The 26,927-nt window shown below is 50.7% G+C and overlaps 1 protein-coding gene and 1 long non-coding RNA gene across 2 annotated transcripts in view; one reads left to right on the top strand and one right to left on the bottom strand.

Annotated features, from left to right (window-relative positions):
* ADCY5 (adenylate cyclase 5) overlaps nt 1-26,927 on the top strand; it is a 147,903-nt gene that overhangs the window by 109,896 nt on the left and 11,080 nt on the right. Inside the window, exons 8-16 of the mRNA XM_019448598.2 lie at nt 1,867-2,007; nt 6,200-6,222; nt 7,150-7,294; nt 8,485-8,582; nt 11,575-11,662; nt 20,881-20,997; nt 21,365-21,529; nt 24,282-24,457; nt 26,101-26,130. Coding sequence (XP_019304143.1) covers nt 1,867-2,007; nt 6,200-6,222; nt 7,150-7,294; nt 8,485-8,582; nt 11,575-11,662; nt 20,881-20,997; nt 21,365-21,529; nt 24,282-24,457; nt 26,101-26,130 — 983 coding nt within the window. The remainder of the gene's footprint in view (nt 1-1,866; nt 2,008-6,199; nt 6,223-7,149; nt 7,295-8,484; nt 8,583-11,574; nt 11,663-20,880; nt 20,998-21,364; nt 21,530-24,281; nt 24,458-26,100; nt 26,131-26,927) is intronic.
* LOC128777257 (uncharacterized) lies at nt 18,204-22,375 on the bottom strand. The gene is made up of 3 exons (XR_008422464.1): nt 22,277-22,375; nt 18,728-18,935; nt 18,204-18,311 (listed from the first exon to the last, which is right to left on the bottom strand). It is a non-coding gene; the product is annotated as an uncharacterized LOC128777257 (long non-coding RNA).

Genomic DNA, 26,927 nt, shown 5'->3' with positions numbered 1-26,927 from the left:
ATCTCTGCCTTGCTCCTTGTCTGTTGCGTGAACTAGGTGGATTCGTTCCTTCCCTATCTCTTCGTCTCGATAGGTCTCTGTCCCTACAGACCTTTATTTCTCGAGAGGACCTCTGTTCTTTCCCTCTTTCTTTCACCTTATAGTCCCCTTCTTCCCCCTAGCTTTGTCCCATCCCACACTTGCCCAAATATAAAACTGAATTATTAGCAGACTTTGGCATTCTATTTTTAATAGTGTCATGTTCCATGTTCTTAATTTTTAAAGTGAATGAAGAGAACATTTTCTATTTCTCCCTAGATTAAAATGCCTTTTACTGATGAATCTTTCCATTGAACTGACTTGGTGGTCAGAACCTTTTGACAGAGAAATCTTCCCTCTTCCTTTCTTAAGAAGTTAGACTAGGGGTGCCTGGGTGGCTCAGTCGTTTAAGCGTCTGACTCTTGGTTTTGGCTCAGGTCATGATCTCATGGCTCTTGAGTTCAAGCCCCGTGTTGGGCTCTGTGCGGACAGCTCAGAGCCTGAAGCCTGCTTCAGATTCTGTGTCTCCCTCTCTCTCTGCCCCTTCTCTGCTCATGCTCTGTCTGTCTGTCTGTCTCTCTCTCTCAAAAATAAATAAACATTAAAAAATTTTTTTTAAAAGACATTAGACTAAAGATAAAATTAAGCTGGGAGAAAAGTTCAGAGAAAGTGTTGAGTGACAGCAGAGGTTGATTTTTAAAGGGATACAGGGCTCCTTGGGACAGGTGTCCACCCTGACAGGGACATCACACAGGCACCTCATCCGCCGCAGCAGTGCAGCCCCGGAGACAGGTCCTGGCTGTGGGGCCCCTTCCAGGGAGCTGTGCCAGGCCCCCCACAGACCATGAAGAGGGATGGGAGGATTTATACGTTCTGGGGAGAGCAACTGGTGGCTTATTTGTCACATTTTTGAACATTTGCTTGCTGTTTGACTATAGTTCAAGTGAACTGACCTCCTCCCAGGCCTTCCTCCCACCCCCTCCCCTCTGCTAGGTTGATGAGGTCTTCAGCCCCACCTTCCTGCCCCACCCAGGCTGAGGGCTGTTACCTTCTACCCTGGGTTCTATGGGGTGTGTTCTTCCAGCTTCTTGACAAGTGGTCCGGAAAGGATGAAATGGAGACAGAGAGTGACACCCCGCATCCAGAGCAATGTCAGCTGAAGCAGGCTGTGTCCCCTCCCCTCTGTGTCCCTGATCTTATGGGCTCCCTTCCCAGGCTCAGAGAGGGAGTTGAGGGGAAAGCTGCCTCAGGTCTCCCCAGGGCCTCTCCAGCCCTCTAACTGGAGCCCATTGGATGGATGGACAGACAGAGATGATGTTTAGCACGTGGGGAGCCAGCTGAGGCCCCGCTTGTGTATTTGTACAATGTCTATCGGCCTTTGCATCTCAAGCTCTAGTGACCCAAACCTCTCCGAGCTGCCTTCTGGGCAGCAGGGCCTGTCTTACTGCACCCTCTGGCAGAACATGGTTGTTTGGGATAAGTTGAGTGGATTGGAATCCTAGGTTTCTTCTCCCTCCTTCACCTTGAGCACCTCAGACCCAAGCTCTGCCCACCCCTGACGATTCTATGCCAATGACAGCTGGGAAAGCCTCTTTGCTTTCTCCTAAGACCAACCTCCCACCTAAGCCAGCTAGGGCTATGTTGGGGAATTTGGAGGGATTTAAGATGCTTTCTCCAGTGAGCTCTAGGATCCTGGCAGATGTCTAGGCTCCAGGATGTGCACAGAAGAGAGGGGCACCTGCCTCAGCCCCTACCTGGCCAGGCACCTGGGAGCCATGAGAAACTGCCCACTTGGGCTCACCTGGCAGTCTCTGCCCACAGAATGATGCATGTGTTTGGCTCTCCCAGAAAGAAGAAAAGGCCATGATCGCCAAGATGAATCGCCAGAGAACCAACTCCATTGGGCACAACCCGCCCCACTGGGGGGCTGAGCGTCCCTTCTACAACCACCTAGGGGGCAACCAGGTGTCCAAGGAGATGAAGCGGATGGTGAGTAGTGGGGGGAACAGCGGGTGGGCAGTACTCTCCAGGGCTAGGGCCTTCCTTGAGTGTGAGGATGGGGTCAGGTCCCTTGTGTTGCCTGATGGCACCTGGAGAGCCACAGAATCCACTTTGGACTAGGAGCCAGAGTGCCTAATTTCTGGCCCTGGGCCCTCTCCATGAGTCCCACAGGCTGGAAGCAGCCCTGAGTCCAGCCAGAGCTTCCAGTGGTCCGTTGGCACTGTCTGGTGGGCACCAGCTTATCAGGTGCCCTTCCTGGGCAGCTGAAACACATCCTTTGGCTCAGTTGCTCAGAGACCATCTCAGTATTTTTTGGTGAAGTGCTAGGTGATGGTCCCTCTGCCCTCTGTGCTGAGAAGTGCCCCTGCTCACTGCGGGGCACTCTGCGGGGTGAGCAGAGGCCATGGAAGGGGTGGGGGACACGGGACCCCAACTGCCTTGGAGGACAGACACCCCCCCGCCCCCCCACTGTCCCTAAACACACACCAAGAACAGGCTAATTCAGGATGTGCTGCCTGGGTTCTGTCAGTGATGACAAAGAATTCAGAGGGTGAGAGGAAGAAGGAGAGGGGTAACAGAAGTCAGGGTCTGGCAGCAGTGTTTTCCTTTGTTTTTATCAAAGAGTTTGGCATCTATGTCCGAACAGACTCCTTGGCTCACAGACAGCCTGGTTCCCATGGGGGTTGCCCACCGTGAGAGAGGGGTGGGTGAAGCAGCAGGGTGTGGGGAGCCGTGTGTGTGTGTGTGTGTGTGTGTGTGTGTGTGTGTGTGTGTGTGAGAGAGAGAGAGAGAGAGAGAGAGACAGCGCGCACACGCACGCGCCAGGGTAGAAGAATGAGGTGGGGCGTGCCAGCACTAGGATCCCCAATTTGGGGTCTGTAGGTTGGAGCAGGTTTTAGCTACAGCAGCAGGGACTAGAGATAAACTCCATGAAAATCCAGCTGAGTCAGCTGACTGAGCCAGGGACAGGCTGGGGCCCCAGCCACTCTGCTGCTTGCTAACTGGCAAATAACAGATGACAGAGGTTCAAGGAAAATGTGTAAGATCAAAAAATGAATTGAGTCAAGACCTCTATTTTAGTTTTTGACAGTCAAGAAGCAACTTGCAGGACATGAAGGTTATGAGGGAACAGAGTGGGAGGGACCCAGCCTTCCCCCAGGGCTTTGAACTTGGACTTCACAGGTCTGGCCAGTGCTGCCCAGGCCACTAGCCACATTCCCTCTCCCTGGGGGGTCCTCCTCAAGGCAAAGAGCAGTCGGTGGACATCTTTGTTCTCACCCTAGCCCTTTAATAATCTGCTGTGGATTCTGAATCCATGTGACTGGGTCCAGAGGGGGTGAGCATAGTGTGGGGCCACTGAGAGCTGGGTGCAAAGAGGGAGGCTCTCATCCAGGTGGGAGGGAAGAGGAGCAGGAAGACAGGAGGGAGAGGACAGAGCTGAGCAGGAGACTAGGCGGGGAGAGGAGAGGAAGAAGAACCATAAGCAGGCAGGAAAGGTGCCTGGTGGGCTTTCTCTGTTTAAAATTGTTGGAAAGCTTTTTTCTTTGGAGATACTTGGTATAAGCAGAGTCTTCAGTTATTTCAGAGTCCCAAAGGAGACAGTTTGGAGCATAAGCACCGGTTTAGCAGATGCATTAATCATTGTTAGGACCAGGAGCCTTGGAACCATCAGCGGAAGGGCTGTAATTGGGGAAAGGGCCGTCTCGGGGGAGACTGGCTGCCAGGCTCCTCCGTGGCATCAGCTGCCTCGCCAACACAGAGGGATGGGAAGGTGTGTGGAAGAACAGGGTTGGGGACACCTCTGCAGCAGCCTTTGGGAGAAGAGACTCCCATCCCTCATCCTGGTCGGGCAGAGTCGCCAGAGGCCGTCGCCAAAGGACCAGTTCCAGCCCCCAGCCCGCCCAGTCCGAGTGTCTAGGCTGTTGAAGGGGTAGTTCTGCCAGCCGCCAGGCACACCACTGACTTCTGGTGTTAAACTTGCCTGAAACCTTTGGGAAAGATGCTCAAAAGGAGAGATGCTACCCTGACTTCCACCGATGGTGGGGGTCGGGGATTAGGTTAAGCGGTGTCTGAGAACACTAAGAAAGGTACTAATCTGTAGGCAGCACTCTTATTTCTTTAAATCTTGTTTCGGCTTTTACTCAGCTTTTAAAACGTAGTGACAAGCTGCTCTGGTGTGCGCTTAGGCACAAGTGTCGTGAAGTCCCTGAGGGTACTTACTAATAAGAAGGTTGACAGGAAGGGCATGCAGGGGCATCTGCTCATCTAACCAGGGAAGCTCTGCGTTCTGTGGGGGCAGCAGGCTGAGCCTGAGTGCTCAGAGGAGATGAGCAGCTTGCCAAGCGGGCGTGCAAACCTCTGTGTGGATGAGCTGAGGGGCCGTGGCCTTTGTTCCTGCTTTTAGGGCCAAGGGACCGGAATTGGGAACCACACAGGACCCCCTGAGCTGAGCTGCTCCCCAGAAGTGCTGTGGCAGAACCCATGTGAGGGTCCTCCTAGTCAGGCTGAGGACCGTTGTTCTAGAAGTAGTAAGCAGATCGTGAGACTTGAACCCTTCTACGGGACTGTTCTTAACAACCATTTGCCATGGTTCATTTGCCGACACCCTAACCCAGTGCTGAGCTCTCCACACTAACATGGCATCCACCGGACCCGGTCCCCAGCCAACCCCAGTAAATGACCAAAGGAGCGTAGGGGAAGGTCAGAAATAGGTTTGTTAAAAACGTGTCGGGTAGATTTCTGAGCTGCAGAGACCAGTATAAGCATAGTACAGCCTGGTTGTCCTCAGTCCCGGAGTAAAATCCTTGCTGGCCCCATGGTGGAATTCAGTGCCAGCGCTTCACCGTATTCTGCGGAGAGCTGGCCTGTCCAGGCCCTGTGCTGCCCACTCAAGCTCGTGCTCTGAGGGATCGCGGGGGGCACCCAGCTTAGGCCCGCTCCCCAGGCGGAGCACCCACTTGACTAACACCAACTCCTCTAGCCTGGGGCTGGGATGGTGAAGTGAGCCGGGTCTTACAGCCTGGACAGAGGGCCCGATGGTTCTCAGAGGACAAGAAGGGTCTGGCATCCTCGGAGGAGCTCGGGGTCCACAGTTGGGCACTTGGATGTGCCACTAGAGGCTGCCGAGGCCCCTGGGGGCCCTCCACTGGGGTGGTAGAACAGAGAACATGGGGTGTGGTGTGGACCCCACATCTGTTTCAGCGCCTGGCAACTCTGGCTCATGAATGCTTTTTGCATTTTCAAACTGTCTGCAGTGTGCATAAAGAGAGGTGTGTTCATTTGGCCTTGGGTTCACGTGGCGCTTACTGACCTCCATGTTTGCCCAGCAGTGTGCCCCACGCTGGGCCCCAAAAGACCACAGGTCACACTCTGTCCTTGCCCTGGCAACTGGAGCCTTACCTGACACAGTCCTGGGGCTGCTTGCTACCTCCTCCACTAACCTCCTGGATTCCACCCCTTTGCCACTTTAGGGAACCCACCCTTCATTCTGCCACAGCTGGTCACACCCTGAGACACATCTGTCCCTTTGTGGACTGCGTAGATAAATAGGGATTTGAGTTTGGAGACCAGTAAGGGACCTTCACACTCACCCCTGCCCTGTGTATGTGAGCAGCAGTCAAACCCATGGAACGCAGGTTTCTCACCCCAACCAATCCTGGCTTTGTAAGAACACGCTAGTTCTCATATGCTAGGAAAGCTGTTACAGGTAACTGGAGCTTAACTTTCTTAAGCTCAAAACATGTGAATTCCCAGATTTTGTGTGCTCAGTGAGGCTGGGGTGGGGGCAGTGGTCACTTAATGGTTTCTCTTATTCCATCTGAGTAAGTGGTAGAATTGAGAGGTACGCACCAAGCCCAGGCTCTGGGGCAAGGGGAGTTGGGGAATTGGATGTGGGGACAGGAAGAGCTTAGACACGTGAGTTTTGCCAGTGGGTGACATGAAATCACAGTGTGCCCCCAGCACGTAGCACAGAGCGTATCCCATAGGAAGAACCTGGCTGTATTCACTGAGGGAAGGAAGGACAAACTCCTGGATGACAGTCCTCTCTCTGTGCAGACTCCTCGGTGAGGCGTAGAGAGTAAATGAGCTGCAGCCTTCCCGTAGTCCCTCTGGAAGCCTCAGTTCTCCGTCCTCTCTGTTCTCATACTTCTTTCCTTCTCTCTCTGTCCCTCTTTTTTAGGGCTTTGAAGACCCCAAGGACAAGTGAGTAACATGCCCTTCTTTATTCCTGCTCTCTTGGCCTGGGGGATAGCCCCACATTCGTCTTATAGCTCAGTTTCCCCACGTTGCTTGGGGAGCAAGGCCACACAGCCTTGCCTGAGAATGACCAGAGCACTGCAGCTGACAGATGGGCAGCCCAGGAGCCCAGGGCAGAGAGGCTGGGCTCGGCACTGCCCGTTTGTAATCTTCCCACAAACACATGCGCGGACATACGTGTGCACTCACAACTACATACGTGCACGCTCTTCACATGCCTGTGTGCACGCGCACACACGCGCCTGCTGCTCTCAGCAAAATGCAGACCTTGCACGTTGGTCACCAGGTCTGGCCACATCCTGGTGCCTTGAGGGAACGTGCTCCTCTTTCTCTTCCATTTCCTGGTTCTTGGGGGCTGTCAGAAACCCCACTCAAGGACTAGGCATCACCTCGAGTGATGGGCTTTTAGTTTGGCACCCTGATCATGACACCTGCTTCCCAGAGGGTGCCCTGGGCCGGGTTAAAGCAGCGGGGTAGCTCACAGCCCCTGGGGCAGCAGTCTTGCCTCTGGATCTTGGTCTTTATTTCAGGATGATGGCACAGCTGGAGAGTGAAGAGCAGAGACTGTTAGCTGTGGGGAAAAACAATGAAAACTTTGATGATAAGTCATATTATACTATAATAATATATGAGTAGAGTCAGAAAAGCCTTACTGTCGGCGAGGCCCTTCAGCCAGAAGGTCAGACACTGGCAGCTTTCTGTGCATGTGTGCAGTTAATAAGCGGGGGGACTTGGGCTCCAGGTCTCAGTCCCAGCTTCCCCAGCCCTTATTAGGGCCTTTCTAATGGGCCTGGGTGCATGGGCCCAAGTGGGCCCTCTTGCGGCGCCCCCTGGTGGTCAACCTGCCGTGTGTCTGCCCGTCTTGCTCCCCAGGAACGCCCAGGAAAGTGCAAACCCCGAGGATGAAGTGGACGAATTTCTGGGCCGTGCCATTGACGCCAGGAGCATTGACAGGCTGCGGTCTGAGCATGTCCGCAAGTTCCTCTTGACCTTCAGGGAGCCTGACTTAGAGAAGAAGGTACAGCACCCTGGGTGGGAACGAGGCCCTGGGCAGAACCAGAACCAGGGGGAGGGGACAGGACAATAGAAGTCTCCCTTCTGCTCTCCATCACCATGGAAAGAGCCCTTTGTCTCCGTTCCCTCTGCTCCGATGCCATGCTACCCAGTAGATGGAGATTTTAGGGGGACTTTCATGGTCAGAAGAGAGAAGTCTTCACTTCCTCATGTCTCCATTTCCTTATCTGGAAAATGGGGATATTTAACATACCTTCTTCATAGGGTCATAGTGAGTATTAAATAAATCCATATATAGAAAGCACATAAGATAGTATGGGCCACATAGATGTTCCGTGAATGTCCATTGCTGTTTATGTTATTTTTATTGTTGCTATTATTGCTATCATTATCATCACCAGTGGACCCCCCTGCTGCCTCTGGAACACTGGAAAACATTTGGAAGAGGCAGTCAGTTGAGATCTCTTTGTCCCATCTCCTTAAATTGTGACTGAGAGGTTGGGTGACTTGCTCTAGGCCACCAGCAAAGTAGTGAAAGAGCCAGAACCAGACCTTGGTCCAGGGTCTTTGCCCACGCCATGGCGTTTCCCCAGTGTTGAGTTAAAACGGGCTTGTGTGAACTCTCGTCATCGTCCGGTGAGGCAAGCCTAGGAGGCAAGCACTGTTCACCAGCAGTTAATGGAACTGAGTCACAGAGCACCCTCTCTGGTGACTGTGTGCCAGCACAGCCTCTGTTCCCACCGCCTGTTGGTGTCTTGGGAGGCGCTGGGGCTGGGAGCTGGGCCCTCAGAGACGAGCTCTGTGATTTTGGGTGAGCCTCATGTCCTCTCTGAGCCCCAGCTTGCTCACCTGGGAAGTAGCAGCTATATAGGTCCAATACCTACGTCCATGCGTAAGGATGCCATAGACCTGATATGTGTCCTAGCGCGCAGATGGCGCTCCGTGATGTGAGCCATGATCATGACGAGTTACTCTTATGGTGACCCGACCTACAGGAAGTTTCTGCTTTGACACAATTCAACTGTCCTCCCCAACAGGCACCACTTTATAGTGCTTTGGACTGGTTTCTTGAGCACCAAGGCTAGTGCTGGTTCTTCCAGGTCTCCAGGTCTTGGGAGTGTTCTGGGGTGGAGCGGGGCTGGAGTGGACGGGGCCAGGTGTCTCTGCCCCTCTCACCCCGGACATCCCTCTCAGTACTCCAAGCAGGTGGATGACCGATTCGGTGCCTATGTGGCATGTGCCTCGCTTGTCTTCCTCTTCATCTGCTTTGTCCAGATCACCATCGTGCCCCAGTAAGTACCGTCCCTCTGGCTGTGGGGCTTCAAGGGTGGGAGGGGAGGTCATGTAGGAGAGCAGAGGCGGAGGTCTGCGCTAAGCCTGTTTAGACAGGGAGAAGTTTCCAAATGTGTCCTCGGTGGGACCGGGAAGCTACAAGTCTGACTCCTTTGTGACAGAGAGGTGAGTTGCTCCTTCCAGGGTGGGAGACTTCCCTCTGGGCGCTGCCTTGCTGCATGAGAGACTCCTTGTCGGCACTTCGTCATCTTGGCCCATTGTACCCACACTGCGGCTGCCCATTAAATCACCCAAAAGTACTCAGGTTTGCTTCTGTGTGACCTTTGGTTCTTGCAAAATCATCAATACATCTTCAAAAGATAAGGGTTTTCTGCAATTCTGGGTACTTCAAAGAATGGATTTCTGGTTCTGACGGCTTTCCTCAAAGAGATATTCTAGAATGCTTCCAAGGACTGACTGTGTCCCTTACAGAGGCCTGTGGCTTCTGAGGAACCACTCGGATGTTGCCAGTGGGCTTTTTGAGATGAAGTGTTAGGGACATAGTCACAGTAGAGTCACATGTAAACAGGAAAGATAACTGCTCCATGTCTGTTTGCGTGTGTGTGTATACATTTGTATGTGTGTGTGCACATGTCTGTACACATATTTGTTACTTCTTATGCAACCTTTCAAACATACAGAAAAGTAATTAATATAAGCAGCACCCATCCCCTATACTGTAAAGTATAACTATTGTTGATATTTTATAATTTATCTGTTTCTTTTCTGCTTATTTAAATTTTAGACAAAAGGACATTCCCCCCCTCCCCTCAAAAACCCTCAATACAGTCCTATTTTAAGGGCTTTCCCTTCTTAACCACAGTGCCTTATACACCAGACAAAATTAGCAGCGGTTCTCTGCAGTCGTGTAACACCAAGTCCATGTTCAGATTTCCAAAATTGTCTTCCAACGTCTTCAACTGTTAGTTTATTCATAGCCAGGATCTACCCAGGACCCACTGGTTGTGTTCAGTTATGTCTCCTAAGTCCAACTTGATCCAGAAGGGGCCCCTCATCCCAATGCCTTCTACTCTTCATTTTGAAATAATTATAGACTTATAAAAAAGTGACAAGAGTATTATGGAGGGTTTCTGTACATCCTTCATCCAGTTTTCCCTCATGTTGACCACTTACATAACTGCAGTGTGATGGTCGAAACCAGGAGATTAACACTGGCATGACACACTAGTAACTGGGGTGACACTAGTAACTAGTGACCATAATCCAATTCCGTCAGTGTTGCCCCTAATGGCCTTTTTGTGTCCCAGAGGCCAGTCCAGGATCCCACATTGCATTTACCTCTTCTGTCTCCTTGGCCCCATCTAATCTGTGATACTTCCTCAGCCTTTATTTGTCTTTTGTGGCCTTAACACCCTTGATGAGTACTGGCCAATTAATGTGCAGATGTCTCAATTTGTGCTTGTCTGATGTTTTCTCATGATTAGACTGAGGTTATGCTTTTTTGACAAGAATCCCGTACAAGTGATGTGTCCTTCTTAGTGCATGTTATCAGGAGGTACACAATGCCTTCATGTCTTGCTGCTCAAAGCCTTGAATTTTTAATGACACGTTGTTGCAGAGATAGCCATTACATGTGTACCCGCTATGACTCTGTCAGGATACCAGACACTGGCAGCCAGTTCCACTCTGGTGGTGCAGCTGATGCCCATTGCCCCCCACACGGAGGTGGTGCAGGGCTGGTGGGACTGTGGGTCCTTATTGCCACAGGATCCAATTTTTCTGGTATTGAAATGGAGCTACAGGTATAAATAGGCAACCTAGTCCTTCTGTCCCACTGCACCTGCTAGTCCAGTTGGCTTGGGCGCATAACCCTGCCTCTGGGCCGCTTTTCTTTTTCTGCAGCATGGCTTGTGGGCGGGGTTTTCCTCCTTCCCTGCTCTGCCCACAGTGGCTTCATTCCCCCTGGCCACAGCTCTGAGTTGCCAAGGCATTGACGGAAGTCTTTCTCTAGCAGTCCTTTCTCTACAGAAGCAAGAAAGACCTACTTTAAAGGTCTTTCTTTCCCTCTGAAGAGAGTTCTCTACCTTGTTCTATTTGTGTAAGGCATCTAAGTGCTGGCCTCTGGGGGAGCCTGGAACACAGACGCCCTTTGGATGCCTCTCTAGAGGTATTCACCTGCCTTTTCAAGTCATCCACTTGCCTTTAACTGGCTCACAATGCCTGGCATCTCTAGGCCATTCTCACTCCTTGAAAGGGAAAAGGGACTTCTGTGGTTTCCTGATATGATGGTGTGTACCTTGGCCAGCCCCTGCCCCAGGAAGGCCAAACGAAGGTTCCAGGTGGAAAGTCACTGGCCACTCTTTTGTCTGAGGATTCTGGCCCATGGTGAAAGTCACCAGTGATCTGCCTCAGGAAGAAGGGGCGGGGGGTGGGGGGGGGGTTCCTTGCATTTTCTTGCTGAACTGGCTGAAGAGCAGGGGAGCAAAACTGAGTAAGACTTGGTGTGGGGCTTGGCAGGGGACAAGATTTAGGGACTCTGTCCTCTAGAAGGATACATCACTGATGTTTCTCAGAGTGTCTGGTCGGGCTGCTGACAAATGCATTTTTAAAAATGATGGCTGTTTATCAAATCCATTTCCAGCTTTCACAGTTAATCCTAGCTGAGAGTAACTACTTGGAGGGAATAACCAGATGATTTTTAAAACAGGTCCTTAATTAGGCAAAATATTGAGCAGGTGACACTTCTCCATTTAGCCCCCCCCCCCCCCGCAGGCTTCTGCTCCCCACAGGGAGGTGCGGGGAGGTGGCGAGGACAGGAGCCAGACCATTAAGGAGGGGTCCTGAATCAGTTCTCAAGGCTGTGTAAGCCCTTCTTAGTGAATCAGGGGCTAGAAAAGACTGGGCAGTGGATTCAGGGGGAATGGAGCCACTTCCTTTTCCTTCCAGAGGTTTTCAGGGCCCCAGAATTCCCCACCTCCTCTCTTTTTCCAGCTCCGTGTTCATGTTGAGTTTCTACCTGACCTGTTTCCTGCTGCTGACCTTGGTGGTGTTTGTGTCCGTGATTTATTCCTGCGTGAAGGTGAGTCTAGCTCGCACCTGAGCCCCCAGCCGCCTTCTTCCCTCCCTCCCCAACCCACTGATAAGGAGCTCCTCCCAGGAGCCCAGGAGTCACCCTTGGGATCAGGGATGCATTATGCTGGGGCACAACTCTTGATTGGCATTGGCAGCAAGCTCGACTATAGGGAGCACTTTGTCAGTGGAGCCTTATTTGTGTTGGCTACTTTAATCTGCTTTTGCAAATCTTTGCAACAAGGAGATAGTGTCACTGCCTCTTCTGTCTGTCCCCTTGGTATCCAGTAGGATGAAGGAAGGGCACCTAGCACAATGCCTGCTTGGAGCAGTGGTCAATAAATATTTGCTGAAAGACTGAGTGTGGAAGAGACCTCTCTCAACACCCCTTTCAGTGTCCCCATGTGCCCGGAATTGGCTCTGGAGGGACCACAAGGATGATGGCTTTTGAATCGCCCATCATATAGATGAGGAGAGTGGCCCAGAGTGGTTCAGTGTTTCAAACAGGGCCACACAGCTAATAATGTGGGCAGAAAATCCTATTCTGTGTTTTTCTCCCCTGCCTCCTCTTAGGCAGGCTGTGTCCTTCAGGAGACCTGGCCACAAGCCATTCTGGTCTGTGGTGGAAATCACTCATGTTCCCCTTTGCTTTGTCTACCAAGCCTTTGCGTCATTTCCTTCCCTAGTGGTTTAAGACTTCCCTGATGGGACAGCCTGGCCCCAGAAAGCACTCTGTCCCCAGGCAGGGACAAGCCCCTCCGGCTTCTGCTGTAACCATTTCTCTGCTCCTCCTCAACACTCACTTGGAGCCAAGCCCTGGGCAGGGTGCAGGGGCAGACTCTGCCATCATTCCCTACACACACTGCAGTAAGAACCACATTCTTCTTCTGGAAGGATTGGACCTTTGTCACCTCCAGAGTCCCCTTTCTCTCTCCACACTCTAAGCAGGGTATTTTGTTAGACTGTTAATTGTTTAATTACCTAATGGTCAAGGTCTTGGTGGACTAATTGTCAGAACTGGAAGCCCCCCCCCCACCCCCCAACTGGGAATCCTCCGGAGTGGTTTAGCCCTCCCCCTGAGCGGATACAGAAGGTGACACCCCGAGAGAGGCAGGGTGGGCCTGGGTCAGTTGGCATGTTGAGCTGTGTGCTTGGCCAGTGACTTCACTGCCTCGTAGGGTTTAATCCTAGTCTCCTGCCTCTCCACCAGCTCCTTCCTCAAGTCTGTGTTGAGTCACCTCCTGCCTTTTGGTCTTTCTGTTGTCTTGCCCCTACACCTCACTCCCAACCTGCTTTTTCCCTCGGGAGCACTTCCACTTTCTCTATCTTGTGGCTGTGAAAGTACATGGTACATTCACAGTAGCCAAAAGGGGGAAACAACACAAATGTCCATCAACAGATGAATAGATAAGCAAAAATGGTATATCTACGCAATGGACTGTTACCTACCCACAGAAGGGAATGGAGTTCTGACACACGCTACAATATGGATGAACCTTGAAAACATGCTTAAAGAAGCCAGACTCAAAGGGACATGTATTGTATGATTCCACTTGTACAGAATATCTGGAATAGGCAAATTCATAGAGACAGAAAGCAGATAGAGGGTCCTGAGGTTGTCAGGATGGGGAATGGAGAACTAGTGCTTCGTGGGTGCAGAGTTTCTGTATCGAGTGATGGAAGGGTTTTGGAACTAGGGCATTTTGGAAATAGAGTGGTAATGGTTTGCACATTATGCATATAATTAATGCCACTAATTTGTACAGTTAAAATGCAAATTTTTTATCTTTTTTTAATGTTTATTTACTAATTTGAGAGAGAGCCAGAGTGTGAGCGGAGAGGGAGACATAGAATCCAAAGCAGGCTCCAAGATCTGAGCTGTCAGCACAAAGCCCGATGCGGGGCTCAAACTCACAAGCCGTGAGATTATGACCTGAGCCGAAGTCAGACGCTTAACTGACTGAGCCACCCAGGCACCCAAAATGCAAATTTTATGGTACATGTATTTTACCACAGTAAAGTCACAACAACCTAAGAAAAAAGGTGCACCATAGCTAAAAAGGCCTTGTAAACATTCTTTACCTGAACATCCAAAAGAATCGTCTCTCTTTTTAAGTTATAAATTGAGGCAAAGTCATTGTTGGACGTACCCAATGAGCTTATTCAAGTCTGAATCAAAGCTATATGTAGTCTACAATTTTAAAACTAGAATCTAGACTTCTCTCTTTCCTGTTCCCTGCTTTGAGAAATCTGAGCTGCTCTGACTTCATTTACGTTTCCTGATTGGCATGTGTTCCTGATGGTAGGGGGGAGTGGAGGTGGGGGAGGAAGGCTCATGGCCCCGCCTGCACTGGCTATTTTGAGTTAATACTTTGGTCCAGTGAATTCTTTTTGCCACTGTTTGAGATTATTTATGAAAATCATTCCTGCCTCGTGTTTTTTTGAATCCATCTATTTTGTAATCAATGTCACCTTCAATAATTTTATTCTCAATTCCTTTATCCAGCTCAGTGATTTTTCTGACGCTTCTGTGGTGGCCAGGGTTCCCTCGGCGGGAGAGCCTGGTGGATGGAGTGCCTGTCCCCCACCCACTCCATCCCTCGCCCCTCCGCACACACCCCCCTCAACCAGGAGAGGCTGCTGCTTCCAGCTTATAGATATAGAGCTTCTATAAACTATTAAGGAGAAAAGTGCTCCCTGGCATAACAAATCTGACACCTGCTGATTTGGGCCTTTGGGCCAGGAGTCAAGTAGACTGTAGTACCCACCTTGAGGTCTTCACTGCATTTCCCTGCACCACCCCCCCCCACCTCTGATGCGCCATCTTCTCAGCATTTCTCCACTTTCTGGGAAGTAGACCCTCACTGGAGAAGTTGTTTGTAGCTTGAACTCCTCTTCCATTTCATTATTCTTTCCTCTTCCATGTGGATGAACTGTTTGCACACTGAGATGTGACAGGGGTACTTCTCTGGCATCTGTGCAGCAGGGTGGACTGGCCTCGCTTTCCCTAATGCCGGGCGCGGCCTGTCCTGGACCCCACTGCACACTGCCTGCAGGTGCACGGACTAAAAGTTGATTTTATCACCTTTTCAAGGTATTGCCCTATAGCTGACTGAACTGGAATTTTCCGTGTCATTCTGTTTTCACTTCGAAAACACTTGCCCTTTAGCAGAACCCAGACATTTCTCATCTTACTTGCACAGTTTTTCAGGAGTCATGGGCAGTGGCTTTCTGATGAGATATGACAGTTCTAAATTACCTGCAGCATGAGCCCAGCGGATCCAAAGCCAGGCAGCTCTGTCAGACATGGTTTCTTTCTCTTTTCCATTTGTTTTCCCATTTCCCCAATACAGCGTGGCCTTACTTGCTCAAATGTCGATGTTTTCACCTTTTTGTAGAGAGAAATGTGAAGAAAGTATCGACTGAATTAGTCGGATTAGCCAAGTTAGTTGTATCAGCTGTCTGTCAGGGAATGGCTTCCTGGGTCCTTTTTGTGGGAAAGTTTTTCTGGAACTTCCTACCGAGTGCTCCGATGGCCTTTTCATGGTGGGCCTGTTTGGTCCTCTCCTGACACAGCATGATCTGGTTCACAGACATCTCTGGGGACTTGGGGCTAACCTGGTGTCTTGGTCTCCTGGCCTCGCTGCTCAGAGCATCGGCTTCCTTTCAGGGCCCCGCGGTCTCTGGGCTGCTTTGCCCTAAGGATCATCCCTGGAGCACTTCTTTTCTTCTGGCGATGCCATCTCAGAAGGCCAGTCTGAGCATCTGCACACGTCGCTCCTCCCTTCCCTTGGCATCTGTGCTGCCCTGGGCCCCACAGCTGCTTGTCTTAGAAAAAGGCATGCTGAGGGGTGCCTGGGTGGCTCAGTTGGTGAAGCGTCTGTCTTCAGCTCAGGTCATGATCTCACGGTTCGTGGGTTTGAGCCCTGTGTCAGGCTCTGTGCTGATAGCTCGAAGCCTGGAGCTGCTTCAGATTCTGTGTCTCCCTCTCTCTCTGCCTTTCCCTCACTCATGCTCTGTCTCTCTCTGTCTCTCAAAAATAAGTAAACGTTAAAAAAATTAAAAAAGAGGGGCGCCTGGGTGGCTTGGCCGGTTAAGCGTCTGACTTCGGCTCAGGTCATGATCTCATGGTCCGTGAGATCAAGCCCCGCATCGGGCTCTGTGCTGACCGTTCAGAGCCTGGAGCCTGCTTCAGATTCTGTGTCTCCCTCTCTCTCTGCCCCTCCCCTGTTCATGCTCTGTCTCTCTCTGTCTCAAAAATAAATAAACGTTAAAAAAATTTTTTAAAAAATTAAAAAGAAAAGAAAAAGCCACGCTGCATCCCTCCTTGCCATCACACAAGGGTCCGGACTCAGAATCTCAAATTGGGAATGGCTGGAGCAGTGAAGCAGCCCAGACACCCACCTGAGACTGGAATCCCTTTGTGATAATAAGGATGGGCTGGCCTCTGCTTGATTACCTTCAGGGATGGTGAGCTCAGTCACGTCTCCTGAGTACAGCCTCTCCTCTTTTTGGGCACCTCTGACTGTTCCATCAGCCTCCCTGTGACTTCTGCCCCATCCTCCTATGCTTGTTTCTGACAATGCTAGCATTTCTCCTACCTCCACTCAGATGGGTAGAAGAGGTTGGCTGCCTCCTTTCCCCACCTTCTGGTTTGGGCCCCCTGTCTTTACTGTGGCTCATTAGCATGTTCTTACTTGGAAGGCCAGACTCCTTTCCTGCATTTTGGAGCTTGGGAGTAGATAGGCACAGAAGGAGTACTTGGCCACATAGCTCTTGGCGTGTGTGTGCATGCTTGCGTGCACAGGTGTATACATGTGTGTATTTAAATCTCCATCCTCCAGGCTGCTGGCTCCTCTTAGCTTGTCTCCCACAGACTCCCGGGACCTGACTGCCTGAGCTCCTGGGAACTGTGGCCAGGGCTGCTTCTAGGCTCTGTGTGCTCTGTGCAGTCACCAGAAACCTCTTCTCCCTCCCTGCAGCCTGAAGTCCACCACCGCACCCCCCTGCCCTTGCTGGCACTTCTTTCTACCCCAGCCTGGCTACTGTCCCCAGTTTTTGAAATAGGGTCTTACTACACTACAGTACCTCTTACCTCTTAGGTATCTTCTGTCCTGTGGGGACTTTAGAGCCCCACACTCACCTTCTCCTAGCATGCTCAGGGGCACGTTTTGTCTATTAGAGGATACATTTTGCCAGACACACATTTCTTTGGGGATAGAGAGCGTTTCACTCCAGGAGGCGTATCTTCAGTTCATCCCATGGCTGTTGAGTCAGGCAGTTGAGGGTCCACATCCCAGCTCTGCACTTTGAGCTGTGTTTTCTAAGCTTTGAAGAGGGCGTTTATCACATCCATACTCCAGATGGGGTCAGTGAGGCTCAGAGAGCTTAGGCAGCTTTCCTGAAGCCCTGGAGCTAGGAGGTGCCATAGCTGGGATTTAAACCCCAGTGGTTCTAGATTCCAGAGCCACAGTCCTTCCTCCCAAAGACGCTGCCTTTGTTAATATGTCCATTTGACCCCAGGGAGTGCAGTGGTGTGGAGCCTGCCTTGTTTGGCCTCTGCAGTTTTTATATCTTAAAAAAAAAAAAAAAAATGTCGTAAAGTAGGAGCTACTGCTTTTTAAAATCAGTTTCTTGTCAAAAAGGCTGTTTTCTTCATTTTTTTTCCATTAGATTTCATCACCTTTTTTCATCTCTGCAATACCCTGACCCCACATCACAGAACCAGGACCCCAGGCTGGTCATCAATTTGCCTGGAGGTTTTCAGAGTGGCCGAGATCAAAACTGTCCTTCACCCCAGTCATGGTTTATTAATTATGTCCCCACTCCTGTATTTCATGTTGAATTGATTTGAGTTCATCGGACTGGGAATGTACTGGTTTGGAATTTTTTTTTTTAATCTTTTTTTTTTGTTTTTGTTTTTGTTTTGTTTTTTGAGCTCTAATTGTGAGTGAGCAGGCATTGAACAATTGTTTGCACAGGCACAATTATCCTGCTGGAAAAAAAAATAGTCTCCAAGATCTGGTGGCAGCTGTGATGCATCTCTGTGAGAAAACTCTGTCCAGGTGAAGACGTTCACCGTCCGCACTGGGATTAATATGATGGGAGTTAGGGTCAACATACAGATGAACTTTTTGACTACAGGAGATGAGATACTCTATATCAACTGATACCAGAGCAGGATGTCAAATCTTCTGGAGATTTGAAGTTTTAAAGTGAAGAGCAGGTCTTTTTAAAGGATGACAAAGGAAATCGGCTTGTAGCAAGCCAGTGCATTAAAAGTCAATCATTTGTAAGATGGGAAGTACTTTTCCAGACTGAATTTTAAAAATAGCCTGCAGTTCTTCTCCCGGCCTCTGGGTGGCCCCTGTGGGGCTCCTGGTCCCACCTTCCCCAGGAAGCAAGCCCGTGTGCATATCCTGTTCCCCAGCCAATTTCTAATAACTAATAACTTTTGCCTACATCTCATCGGTGAGTGCAAAATAATAAAAGAAACCCTTCAATTGATGGATAGGGTGATTAGAACTGAAATTATTTAAATAACATGGGTCGGGGCATAGGATGGAATGGCAACATTTCAAGCAGACAAAAATTAGAAACCATCTGTCATACCTTTTCAGAGTGGGATCCTCATGCTAGTGCCAGAACACTTTCCCCAGCTATGAAAAAAAAAAGGCCTTCAATAGGAAACAGGGATTTTCACTCTTACTGGCAATAGAGCTCTTTAAAAATGCAAATATTAAGTAAATTTTCTATTGAATTTAGCAGCTCACGAAGCACTTTAGTATGCATCATTTCACCGAGTCTTCATGGCCACCTTGGGAGATAGATCTCCCCTACATATAAATAGGAAAGCTGCAGCTCAGAGCCCTTGATGATTTTCCCAGGGTCAGGCAGCTGGTAAGAGCTGTGTAATAAGTTCCTTATTGAGATACAATTCACATCTATAAGATGCACCTTTATGAAGGTGGATGAAACTGTAATTCAGTAGTTTTTAGTATATTCCTAAAGTTGGGCAACTGTTAACCACTATAATTCCAGAACATTGTCATCATCCTGAAAAGAAACCCCATACCTGTTAGCAGTCGCTGTTCATTCCCTGCTCGCCAAAGCCCCTGGCAGCCTCAAACTCTCCTTTCTGTCCGTATGAATTTTCCTGAACTCCTACAACGTGTGGCCTTTTGAGATTGTCTTCTTTCACTTAGCATATACTCTCAAGGTTCACCCGTGTCATATCATGTAAAAACATTTTGTTCCTTTTCATGGCCAAATGATATTCCATTCTGTGGAAATATCACATTTAGTTTATCAATTTGAGTAGTTTCCACTTTCAAGCTATAATGAATAGTACTGCTATGAACATTTGTATACGAGGTTTTACATGGACTTACGTTTTCAGTTCTCTTGGGTATATACCTACAAGTACAATTGTTGGGTCATATGGTAACTGTTGATCATTTTGAGAAACTGCCAACCTGTTTTCCAAAACACCTGCACTATTTTACATTCCCACCAGCAATGGATGAGGATTCTGATATCCCTATGTCCTTACCAACACTTGTTATCACCTGACTTTTTGATTATAGCCATCCTGGTGGGTGTGAGGTGGTATCTCATGTTTTTGATATGCATTTCCCTGATGACTCACAACAAACATCTTTTCATGTCATGTGCTCATTGGCCATTTGTATAGATTCTTTGGAGAGATACCTATTCAAATCATTGTCCCATTTTTAAATTGGGTTGTCTTATTGTTGAGTTGTAAGAGCTCCTTGTATACTGTAGTCCCCCCCTTATCCATGATTTCATTTATTATGGTTTCAGTTCCTGTGGTCTGGAAACAGATGACCCTCCTTCTGACGTATCGTCAGAAGGTCAGTAGTAGCCTAACACTACCTCACGGTGCCTACATCATTCACCTCACTTCCTCGCATCACGTAGGCATTTTATCATCTCACATCGTCAGCAGAAGGGCAAATCCAATAAGATATTTTCAGAGAGAGGAGAGACCACATTCACATAACTTTTATTGTAGTATATTTTTGTAATTGTTATGCTTTTGTATTAGTTATTGTTATTAATCTCTAACCATGCCTAATTTATAAATTAAACTTTATGCTAAGTGTATGTATATAGGACAGAGCATAGTATATATGCATTTCTGTACTGTCTACAATTTTAGGTCTCTTGGGGGGGGGGGGTCTTGGAATATATCCCCATGCGTAAGAGGAGACTACTGTATTCTGGTTGCAAGACCCTTATTAGAGATATGGTTTGCAACAATTTCTCCTATTCTCTGGGTTGTCTTTTTGCTTTCTTTCTTAAATGGTACATAATAACAAAATTCTCCATTGTAACCTTTTTAAATGTACTGTTCAGCAGCATTAAATGCATTCACTCTCTGGTGCAACCATCATCACTGTCCGTCTCCAGAACTTTTTCATCTTCCCAAACTGAACCTCTATACCCATTAACCAATTAACTCCCCACTCTGCCTTTACCCCTGGCACCCGCCATGGTGGACAAAGCCAACTGTGTAGATACAGTGGACTGGGTCATTTAGCTACCAAAATTGAGGTGGGTCTTTGGTTGGACATGCTGTTTGTCTAATTGAAGGAAATGTAGGGAGGGTAGGTGAGGGGAAACAGGAGATCAATGGGAGTCCTGAAAAAAAGGTTCACTTAATTCACTTGTCTAGGGCCCCACCCTCCTGCTCACATGCTACTCTGTCCCCTTCTCACAAGCCCATTTCCTCCCTTCAGACCCTAAGTTTTCTCCAAGTCCTCAGGCCCACAGCTTCTTATTGCCAAGAAGCCTTCTGACCCTCCTTGGGAAAGTTCTGGGACCTTCCAGGCTTCCTTAACTGCCTGATTGTAACCCTGACTGGCCCAGAACTCACATGGCGGATTCATGTGCCTTTTCCTCTGTTCTGCTGGGGGCAGGATAGCACCTTTCCTTCCACCACGCCTCTCTCCCCTGTAAGCTTCCCAGGTAGACTCACTCCTGGCCAGCCGCAGATTCTGTGCTGTCGTCGGCCGGGAGCAGTGGGTCAGTGGTGTGAGCCATCGCACAGTTGCACACTAGGAGGGCGTTCAGAAAGGACCTGGGGTTATGCTGGCACGAGACAAAGATGGAGGGGAGGGAGGGCTCCCCAGCTCCTCTATGGTGGTCTGGAGAGTCCTCACTGAACTCTGTTCTGTCTCTCTCCCTCCTCTTCCCTTGGTTCAGCTCTTCCCGGCCCCGCTGCAGACCCTTTCCAGGAAGATCGTGCGGTCCAAGACGAACAGCACCCTGGTCGGAGTGTTCACCATCACCCTGGTGTTCCTGTCGGCTTTTGTCAACATGGTAGGTGGCTCCACCCCCCACGCCTCCCTGGAGCTCCCTCTCCCCCAGAATTTCTCATTTGGTCTTCCCCTCAGGTCTGGATTCAGATTTGACTCCTAAAGCCTCTCACACAGGCTTTCAGTTCCTTGCTCTCAAGGCTGGAGGGACCAGAAAGACTCAGGAAGTCCCCAGGGGACGTTTACGAGCCCTAGCCTGGGCAGCCGGGCCAACCTTGCTGGCTCCTTGACTTCTTCCAGGCTCCTCTCCTGTCCCCCCCGTCAGTGTCAGGCTGCACCTGAGACCAGGGTGGACAGACACCCGCTGCCCTGTGGAGATGGGCTGCCCTCGCCTGGCCCCCACAGCTGACCCTCTCCCCCGCTGCCCCTAGTTCATGTGTAACTCCAAGGACCTGTTCGGCTGCCTGGCGGATGAGCACAACATCAGCACCAGCCAGGTGAACGCGTGCCATGTGGTGGAGTCGGCAGTCAACTACAGCCTGGGTGACGAGCGGGGCTTCTGCAGCAGCCCCCGGCCCAACTGCAACTTCCCCGAGGTAATGGGCAGGGGGCTCTGGGTGCAGACAGACCCCTCTGCCCCGCTCCCTCTCTGCCTTTGGCTGCTCTGGGGGAGTCAAGGGCTCTCAAGCTCACAGCCATCCCAGAGACCCTATCCCAGTCTCTCAGTCCGTGTGCCGTGCATCAGTGAACGAGGCCAGCCTTCTCCATGCAACAGTAAAACAGCATGCTTGCCATGGGCCAGGCACTGTGCTGAGTATTTGACATAGATTTACTCATTTCGTCCTCACAGCAGCCCTTTGACATAGACACTGTTAACATCTTTTTTACACAGATGAAAGTGAGGCACAGAGAGGGTAAGTCGCTTGCCCAAGGTCACACAGCTAGGAAGTGGTAAAGCCAGAGCTTTCACCCAGGTCGTCTGGCTCCAGAATTCTTAGCCTTAACCTGAGGGCAGAGCTGTTTGTGGACCCTCCACTTTAGAGCAGGCCTGCCTCAGGAGAACCTGCCTGAGCTTCTCTGCTATGGGCCAGAGAGCAGGGAGGGAAGCAAAGGAACCCAGTCCCAACCCAGTACTGCCATCGAGGTCATCCATTCAAAGTGTGCATACAATTCAGTGGCTTTTAGGATATTCACAGATGTGTGCAGCCATCGTCGTTATCTAGGTAGAACATTTTCATCACCCCCAAAGAAATCATACCCATAGGTTATTGGGTTTAAACACCGAGAACCCTTAGAGAGCAGCATGCATTAAGTGCCGATGGTATGTGTGGTGCTTCATTCACCTTTTCCTCAGGAAGCTCTCCGAGCCTGAGGCCAGGCTTCCAGCCCAGGGCATCTACGGCACGCACTGGGTAGTTCCCATACCCCAGCTGCCTTCGGGGCTCTCATGGAACCTGTGAGGTGATGGTAGTTGTTACCCTTTTCTGGGGAAAGTCCAAGCTTTCATCCAGTTCCAAAAGGGCCCCGTGACTCACAGAAAGGTCCAGAACTGCAGTGAGGGCCGCCGGGGCAGTCACAGAGCTGGCCTCCCTCCCCCAGCCCTGGGAATGAGCCCAATCCATCTCCCCTGTACAGATGGGACAAGGGAACCTCCATGAAGGGCAGGACTCCCGCCAGCATTCACCTAGGCAAGCGCCTCTCTTCCACCTGCCGCTGGGTCCGGCTGAGCCCTCCCAACCTGCCGGGGCGGTGGGGGGGGGGGGGGGCCGCCGAGTCTCCCTTCTGCCTCTGCTCCCTCGTGCAGCTGGCGGAGCTCACAGGAACTGCTGCTTGAGGGCTGTTTACTGAGAAGCAGGGGCTTGTTTGATCTGACAGTTGCCCCTTGGTGTTTGCTGCTTCATGGCAGATGCTGAGGAATGGGCGAAGAGAGTGGGGATGGTGGCTGTAGGGCTTATTCCAGCTCCTCACTTGAGGGACATGGTTGGTCCCAGCCTTCAGCCCTCACCAGTCTGACCAGTTCCAGTCCCACTGACCCCAGGCCTTGATGACTACAGAGCTCTCGGGCTCACAAGTCTTCTGATTCAGCAACTCCTCACAGATCCCAAGGCCCTTGGGGACACCACCTGTAAGCCTTGGCCTCCTGGCTCTCTGGCTCAGGGTCTGAATGGGCATCCAGGCTGGCCCTGGGGGCTCCCTCCCCGCCCTCCCCCCACCCCCACCCCCAAGGACAGGATTATTATCCTTGGGGCTGTTTTTATCTGGGTGGACCCCCCCCTACTCCTTCCTCTGCCCCTGTTCCAGGTAGTGGCTTGAGGCTAGCCCCTCCCAGGGGGCCCTCTGTATCCCCTCTCTGGGTTCCTGAAGGCCTGAAGAGGCTCAAGGTCCAACCTGGGAGCGTCCCCCACTGCCATTTGGCCTCCAGCCCAAAGCAGAGGAAGTGCATAGTGAGTCTGAGTGCCTGACTCAGAAGTCATGATGCTAAATTTAAAAGAAAGAACAAAATAACGACGGTGGCATGTCTAGGATTAGCATCAGGGGACGACAGAGCAGAAAGGAACCTCCGAGGTCTCTGGTTCAGCTCCTCTATTGTCTGAGAAAGAAACCGAGGCTCCAAGACCAGAAGGGACTTCCCCAGGGTAAATCGTGTAGGGACACAATCCCTGGTCTGCAGCCTTCTGGGCCAGATAGATTCAGAACTTGGGAATTTTTCAGAGTTTGAAAGAGTATCTCACACCCCCAGTGTAGCCTGGGCAGCACCTGATAATGAAATACAGTAATATTTCTGCAGCAAAATGTATGAATCGTCCCCAGAAGCAGGCTAAAGATGATAATTAGCATCATATCACGTGGGGCAGGCTTTGTCACCAAATAAGGCCAGTTCAGATGTTGCCACCACATTAGTCATGAAAATAGTTTTGGTTTGCAAACCGTGGGATTTCACGTTGCAGGTCAGGGGCTGGGGCCTGTGCTGTCTGCAGTTACTGAGGAAACCAGGCGCTTCCTCTCATGGAACGGCAGCGGTGAGCCGGTGACATTGGAGCTTTTGCAGATGGGGAAAATGAGGCTTAGAAAAGTTGAATAAATGGCGCAAGTCACACCAACAGTCCACAATGAATCAGAGTTACGACTCGAGTCTGCCTGAGCCTGGAGCTCTGCTCTAACCACTGGGCGCTGCTGCCAGCATTGGCCAGACTCAGCCTAGAGCCCCATCTTCTGGTTCCTAACCAGGGCCCTTCTGGTTACGTCACAAGTTCGCATCAGCCGAAACGTGGCTGGCTCAGGGGGGCGGGGCGTGGGGCCGGGAAGGGTGGGGCCAGGGCGCTGAAGCCCGCTGCCCTCTTTCCGCAGTACTTCACCTACAGCGTGCTGCTCAGCCTGCTGGCCTGCTCCGTGTTCCTGCAGATCAGCTGCATTGGGAAGCTGGTGCTCATGCTGGCCATTGAGCTCACATACGTGCTCATTGTTGAGGTGCCCCGCGTCACGCTCTTTGACAACGCCGACCTGCTGGTCACCGCCAATGCCATGTAGGTGGCTCCCCACACTGGGTCTGGGGCAGTGCAGGGAGGTTGGAAGAGCGGGCGGCTGGGAACCTGGGCTGCAGGGGGCCCTTGCGAGGGGAGTGTTGTGTTGCCCCCCAGCCTACCACCTGGGCAAAGCACCAGTGTCTAGTCTTCCTCCTCTCTTTCCCAGTGGGTGGGGGAGTGGCCTCAGGGTGAGTAGGTCCTGCTGTCCCCTCCAGTTTGTTATTCAGTCCTGCCCTCAGGCCTCAGTGAATTGTTCCTCATTTGTTCAGGACAGTCTCTGATGAGCTATTTTCACTTAACTCCATCTGCCTGTGGCACCTCAGGCCCAGAGGGGTAAAGATTCAACAGAGCTGGACGGCAAGGTCTGTGAGAGCAAAAGAACAGCCTTTGTTGTTCATGGGCTCTATGTCCTGCCTCGAGCTAGGCACTGGGACATACATTATCCCTTTTCAGCCTCAGAGCAACTTAGCAAGGTCGACAGGGCTGCCAGGATGGTTGGGTAGTCTGTGCACTGCTCAAAGGCTCCTAGTTATGATGGTGAGTCGTTAGGTCCCACATCTAGGTAGCAGGCATGGGAGTTGTGCCTCAGGCTACCTAGCTCCCAGTAAATTGGGAATAATACCTATAGTAGTAAAATGTAGGTAAAATGCTTGATATCAATGCTCTTTTCTTCCCATCACTCTATCCCCCGCCCCCCCCCCCCCCCCACACACACATATACATTGGGAAGTGCAAAAAATGTGACAGGTCTGTGTCTCCTGAGAAAATGCAGCAAACTGTGTTTTCTCCAAGTTATAGGATGGGATCCATTTATCCATCTATCCATTCATCCAAAAATATTTCTTGAGGGTCTACCATGTTTCTTCTCCCATCCCCTCCCTTTGCTGAAGCAGCAGCAGAGAACAGAGGTCATTTCTGGTTTAGGAGTCCCTGGCTTGGCTCCAGGGCAGCACTGTCCAATGGATAAATAATGCAATGTAATTTAAAATTTTCCTAGTAGCTATGTTAAAAAGGCAAAGCCTACAAATTTCATATTTTTATTTAACCAATATATTCAAGATATTATTTTAATATGTAGTCAATATAAAATGATTCATGAAACCTATTATATTTTTTCCCACACTAATTCTTCAAAACCTAGTATCTATGTTACACTTGCAGGACATTTTAGCTTGTACTAGCCACACTTGAAGGCTCTAGCCACACGTGGCTGTGGTAACTACACTGGACACAGCATAGGTGTAGTGTTTCTTCTCCTCTGGATGCAGCAAAGGGCTGGGGTGGTGGCTGGGCTGGCTTCTGTCCAGGCAGAGGTGCTGGGGGGCCCCAGGGTCCCAGGTATGGGCTGGGTGATTTGTGGTCATGGAGACCAGATGCCAGTTGGGGCTGGGCTTTCTGTAAGCCTCCCATCCTGAAAGTCTCCTTGGATCCAGAGGGGTGTTAGGGGGGGGATGAGGGAGCAACCGTAGTGGGGGCAGTGGTATCAGGCACGGGGCAGCAGGGCTGGGAGTGGTGGGGGAGCACGGCGGTGGGAGGGGCAGAGCAAGGTGGGAGACAGAACGGGGGAGGGGGGCAGAGCGGGAGTGGAGACTGCCCATGTGGAAGAGCAGCCCCGAACAGCCCTCCCCGCTTCCTGTTCACAGAGACTTCAGCAACAACGGGACCTCCCAGTGGTGAGTGGATACTCTCCAAGTCCTCTGACACAGCCTCTCCCTGCCCTTGGCCTAGAGCTGCCAGAGGCCAGCAGCCCAGGGCCCAGCAGAGAAGGTGGTGGTGCCCATTGGGGAGGGGGCCTCTGAGGCAAGGTGGGCAGTGAAGGAGAAGGCTGGAGGGGGCAGGGAAGCCCTTTACTCCCCAGGGACCAAGGATGCCTCATTGGGTAGATGCCCTTCTTTTCTTGTGCGATTCCCACCAGCCCAAGATGACCTAGGACACACAGGTCATTTCCAGAGACCTCACCTTAAAGCATCTGGCTTCTCACTCTTCCCCAGGAGCATGTGTCAGACTCCAGGCCCAGGAGAATAGGAGCTGGTGCCCCCTGGCTCCCTGCCAGAAGAGAGGGGCCAGCAAGGCCTGTGGGCTTTGTGGGGTAGGCCCTGCACTAGGGCTACTGCTGGTCAGGGAGTCTGTGCAGTGTTCAAGGCTCAGGCTCTCTGCTGGGACAGGGAGCAAGCAGGGTTTGGGAGAGCAGCTTTTATGAAGAGTATGTATTAATGTTAACAGGAATGCAATTAGTCATTATTAGCTACCAGGTGTGGAGTTCCTACTGTTTGTCAGGTGCTATACAAGGAATTTTGTGTACAGTATTTTTCTTTTTTAGTATTTATTTATTTATTTTGGAGAGAGAGCGCAAGCAGGGGAGGGACAGAGAGAAAATCCCAGGCAGGCTCCATGCTCAGCATGGAGCACGATGCAGGGGCTCGATCCCACAACTGTGAGATCATGACCTGAGTTGAAATCAAGAGTTGAA

Source organism: Panthera pardus, unplaced genomic scaffold, assembly GCF_024362965.1.
Source record: "Panthera pardus isolate Hobbes unplaced genomic scaffold, ASM2436296v1 HiC_scaffold_16, whole genome shotgun sequence".
Taxonomy (NCBI): domain Eukaryota; kingdom Metazoa; phylum Chordata; class Mammalia; order Carnivora; family Felidae; genus Panthera; species Panthera pardus.
Note: the sequence above shows the minus strand (reverse complement) of the source record. Positions and strands in the feature narration are given on the sequence as shown.